The sequence below is a fragment of the Rhagoletis pomonella genome, unplaced genomic scaffold, assembly GCF_013731165.1.
Source record: "Rhagoletis pomonella isolate Grant_MI unplaced genomic scaffold, Rhpom_1.0 Rhpom_scaffold_11585, whole genome shotgun sequence".
In the NCBI taxonomy this organism is placed as follows: Eukaryota; Metazoa; Arthropoda; class Insecta; order Diptera; family Tephritidae; genus Rhagoletis; species Rhagoletis pomonella.
This window is the reverse complement of record NW_023470110.1, coordinates 225-5,061: the sequence shown is the minus strand read 5'-3', so window position 1 is coordinate 5,061 and position 4,837 is coordinate 225. Positions and strand designations below refer to the sequence as shown.

The following is a 4,837-nucleotide window of genomic DNA, read 5'->3' as shown; positions in this document are numbered from 1 at the left end:
AAATAAAATACAAGTAATGAATATACATATGAATGACGGTCGTTACAGTCTCCCCCTAGGATACTGAAATCGACCCGATGAAGTATCCTAAGCTTTCTTCCGGGGACGTCCTCGGCGCCGTATCATGTTAATGGGACCCTCAGGAACATCGCTGGAACTGCGATATGGTGTCAGTGATGACGCATGGTATGTGCCCAATGGATATTGGAGGTTGTCCTCATGAGCAATCACGTAGGAAGTCGCACCTTCTTTGCCAATAATGATATAGGGCCCATCTCGTCGTGGAACAAATTTCGATGTTACACCCTTGGCAGCATTACTCAAAACATGCGTGGTCACAAGGACCTTGGAACCAATCTCTAGTCCCTCTTGGTCACGTCGTTGTGGATTGGTGATGCCTTTATTAGCATCTTGCTGTTTGCATTCGCATTCTCTCGCAGCTTGGAACACCTCCGCGAGAGTGCTTAGATACGGTGTGATTTCTGCAATGAAGTTCTCTGAATGGATGATAGCTCTCAAATCATGCTGGACGTCATCGATCGTTCTTAACTCACGCCCAAATGTGAGGTATGCGGCAGTATACCCGGTACTTTGACAGCGTGTCGTATTCATGGCGAAGCGTATTGCCGGCAACTTCTCTGCCCAGTTGCGGTGTTGTCTGCCCACCAAAATTGACAACTGCGTCTTCAGGTCGCGATTCTTCCTCTCTACAGGATTCGCTTGTGGATGATATACTGGCGTGAATACTTGGCGTATATCCAGACAAAAGGCAACTTTTTGCATTATCGCTGACACGAATTGTACACCGTTGTCGCTAATGATTCGCCTTGGGACTCCATAGCGCAAGAATACCTCGTCGATGAGCGTTTTCGCACAAGTTTCAGCGGAAGCTTCTTTCAATGGAAAAAGTTCCACCCAGCGGCTTGCAACATCCTCTACTATGTAAATCCACTGCATCCCATTCGTGTCGGATGGCAATGGTCCGAACAAGTCGATGGCTAAGGCTTCAAAGCGCTGCTTGCTGGAAGTCGTCTGGTATAGGCCCATTGGCTTCAGGTTTGTTGCCTTATAGCGCTGGCAATCAGCACAATGCTTGACATGGTTCTCGACATCTTTCCGAATTCCTGGCCAATAATAACGCGATGTTATCTTGGTCAAAGTTCGGTCGATTCCATAATGACCCGCTGTGTCTTTGTTGTGGTAGTGATTCAAAATTGCTGGACGCTCGGATTCGGGAACAACTAGCTGTCCCTCTTCGCTGTCTTCATCCTTGTAGCAGTAAAGTACGCCGTCGTTCATTGTGAATCCTCTCTTGGCCCAATGAGCCGCATCATCGGTATTTTCTTCGAAGCACTCGATAATAGCTTTTAGGTAGGAGTCGCTAAGTTGGCTGTCGCGGATTTCCTTCGCTCCTCGTCGCGGAAAATCAACAGCGAACGAGCATATGTGGCAGGATTCTTCGGAGTCATGTCTGGCTTCACAAGGTGGCCTTGACAACATGTCAGCCAAAACATTTGTCTTCCCTGGCTTATAGTCGATGTGCAAGTTGTAGGGTTGTAAAAGCAATGCCCATCGCGCTAGGCGTCCAGTCGGTGATTTTAGCGTCATCAACCATTTAAGCGGCCGGTGGTCCGTGATTAGTGTTACCTCGGATCCCTCAATGTAGCCACGATACTTTTGGACAGCCCATACGATGGCAAGAGCTTCCCTCTCGATCGTAGAGTAGTTTTGCTCTGCTTTTGTCAATAGCCTGCTGGCATATTCTATGGGGTGTTCATCGGAACCCTCCCCCTGGATCAAAACTGCCCCTAGTGCGTAACCACTGGCATCAGTTTTAATGACGAATGGCAGGTTTTCGTCGACTTGCTTTAGGATGGGTGACGTAACCAACAGCCGTTTCAGCTCATCAAACGCAGCTTGCTGCTCATCTTTCCAAACCCAAGGAGCATTCTTTTTCGTCAGTTGCGAAAGCGGTTTTGCGATATCTGCGAATTGGTGTACAAAGCGTCTGTACCAGGAACATGACTGTAGAAAGGATAACAACTCCTTAACATTTTTAGGAGGCTTGCGCAGAGATATTGCTGTGACCTTTTGTGAATCCACTCTTATACCATCTGGGGACAGGATGTGTCCCAAATATTTCACTTCGCGACATGCAAACCGACATTTGTCTTTATTGATCTTGAGACCAAATTGTTGTATACGGTTGAAAAGTCTACTAAGTTCTTCAAGGTGCTCTTCGAAGTTCCTTGAACATAGGATTATATCGTCCAAATATGCAAATATTGTTACGTTATTTAGAGATGCTTTGAGCCGATCGATTAATCGCTGAAACGTTGCTGGCGCGTTTCGCAATCCGAAAGGCATGCGCGTAAATTTATACATACCAAACGGTGTGACGAACGCAGTTTTGTCCTGATCTTCTTCCTTTAGGCCGATTTGCCAGTAGCCAGCCTGCAGATCCAACGTCGACATGAAATTGGTAACTTTAGCCTCATTCAGCAAGTCATCAATCCGCGGAAGAGGATACCGATCCGGCTTGGTGATGGCGTTTAGTTCTCGGTAATCGATGCAAATGCGCAGGTCGCCTGTCTTCTTGGGTACGATAACGACAGGAGCTGCCCATGGCGATTCGCATTCCACTATAACTCCAATCCTGAGCATTTTGTTTATTTCTTGTCTCAACAAAGCCTTCCGCTGCGGTGCTAGACGATATGGTGGCGAAGCAATCGGTAAATGCTCGCCCGTATCGATGCTGTGTGTGGCAAACGGTGTTGCAAATGTTGACTCTTCGAAGACTTCGTTATGTTCGAGCAACAGCTTGTCCAAATCTCTACGCTGTTCAAGCGTGAGATCGCAACCACCTGTCTGAGTTGGTGGACTCAACTCAAGAGAGTTCAACGGGAAAAAATTTTCTTCGCAAAACTCTTCGTAACCACTAATCTTTACCTTAATTGGAGGAGCAAATAGACGAGAGGAGTTTTCGGGCGTAGATTCGCCAACTGGTAGTGAACTTTTGAAAATTTGCTGCACTGAGTGTGGAGAGTAGTCGTTTGAGTGTGAGCGTTTCTCTTTTACTGCTGGTCCATAGTTTCTTTCAGGAGATATTTCTGGGGAAACGGCATCGTCGATGTTAGTGCCACTCCTCATAACGTAGCGAACGAAATTTGAGTACTCGTTTACCGCTTTAGTACGAGGCGATAGTCGATTGCTCGTTACCACCTGTGCGCCCGCTATGTCTATAGCTGACGGCAGACCACTTACACTTGGCTTGGCAAAGTCAAATTTTACCTTGGGCTCGTCTTCGAATTACCAGTAGCGTTGGGCCATATTCACAACAATGCCCGCTTGTTCCAAAAAGTCCGCTCCAATCAGAGTACGATTCTTCGTAGCATTTGAAAGAGATATCATCCGTATTTTCCGAACTCTATGGCCGATTGTGATGTCGCAAATGGTTGATAACACTTTTTGGGCGGTAGTGCTTCCATCTGCCAACGTGACGTCAGCCATGACATCCTGGAAAACACACCCCTTGCTCGACAATATTTTCTTCAAGTTAGCGCTGGCAACAGACGTTTTCGCTCCCGTGTCGAAGAGAGCTTCTCCTTTCAAGCCAAACATCTCGATGTGGACCAATGGACAGGATCTTCCGACAATGGTGGTATTCACGCTATTAAACGCGAGATATTGTGGACTCTCTTTGCTGTGTCCGCTACATTTTGCGCAATTTGCGCGGTACACACCGGGTGCACCACAGCCGTAGCAGGAAAACGTGGCTGTGCGTTTGGTTTGTAGTGCTGCTGCACTTGTACTTGCACTTGTCGTCGTAGACTGTTGCTGTGCCTGCTGCTCCTTCTTCTTCTTTAAGCACACATCCACGGTGTGACCGCGTAATCGGAAGAAAGAGCACCTTTTGGGCCCTTCCGCGCGTTCCGCCTTCTCAGCTAGTGGCGCCGGAAGTTGATTGGATTCAGCCAGAAACAATTCCGCATCTCGGCAACGTGATAGGAGTTCATCGAACGTCGAAAATGCATCACGATGCACGCGCTCTCTTATTTTCACTGACAGGAGGCCGTATATCATATTTAGTTGCACCCCTTCGCTGACGGTGTCTTTCAATTGTGAGAACAACAACCGCTTCTTGCAAATAAAGCTATCGGAGGCTTCGCGCACTTGTTGCTTATGTTCAAAAACACTTAAATAAGTTTTCCAATCAGGCGTTGGAGGAGAAAATGTCGCACGTAATAACTCTATGGCGTCGGCGAATGTTGACACGGATTCTTTCACACCTATCCACCAAGTCGCAGCATAATCCTCGAGTAGAAGTGGCATACCACGTAGCGCATCAGCATCAGGAATTTTCTCGATGTCTTTGTATACTGTAATAGCAGCAACAAATTCCTCTACCGCTACTGGATCCCGTTGTCCTCTAAAGCGCGACGTGCATTGTGTAAAAGAACCGTTTTTACCGCCGCTGGAAATCGCTTCTAGTATTTGGGAGAATTGCTCGGGCGAAAATGTCGCCATTTTGTGCACGCTTGTCGGTTCGTCGGCGAGATTCGAGGCCACTAAGTTGGGCGCCAATGAAGAGTATGACTTGCCGTTCCTTAAATGAAATGTCATAGGATTGGCCCGTCACACCAATTCCTTAATTTTTGTAGTGACCGCGACTACGCCTCTTGATGGACCTGTCCGATAATCCGGACGAGAGTCGCAAACAGAGAGGGAGTTAAAGGTATACGTGAACGAATGAAAACGCGTTAGCTAATGTGTATACTAAAATTGTCTTTATTGAAGTTAGTTGTCCGAAGCAATATTGGACGAACCAACTCAATCG

The 4,837-nt window shown here is 47.2% G+C and overlaps 1 protein-coding gene across 1 annotated transcript; it reads right to left on the bottom strand.

Moving 5' to 3' along the window:
• Positions 1-15: 15 nt before the first annotated feature.
• On the bottom strand, positions 16-1,145 carry LOC118756691 (protein NYNRIN-like; the record flags this gene model as incomplete). Its single annotated transcript, XM_036491440.1, is given in 1 exon segment — positions 16-1,145. A coding segment is annotated over 1 exon segment (960 nt). The 5' UTR covers positions 1,048-1,145.
• Positions 1,146-4,837: the final 3,692 nt, after the last annotated feature.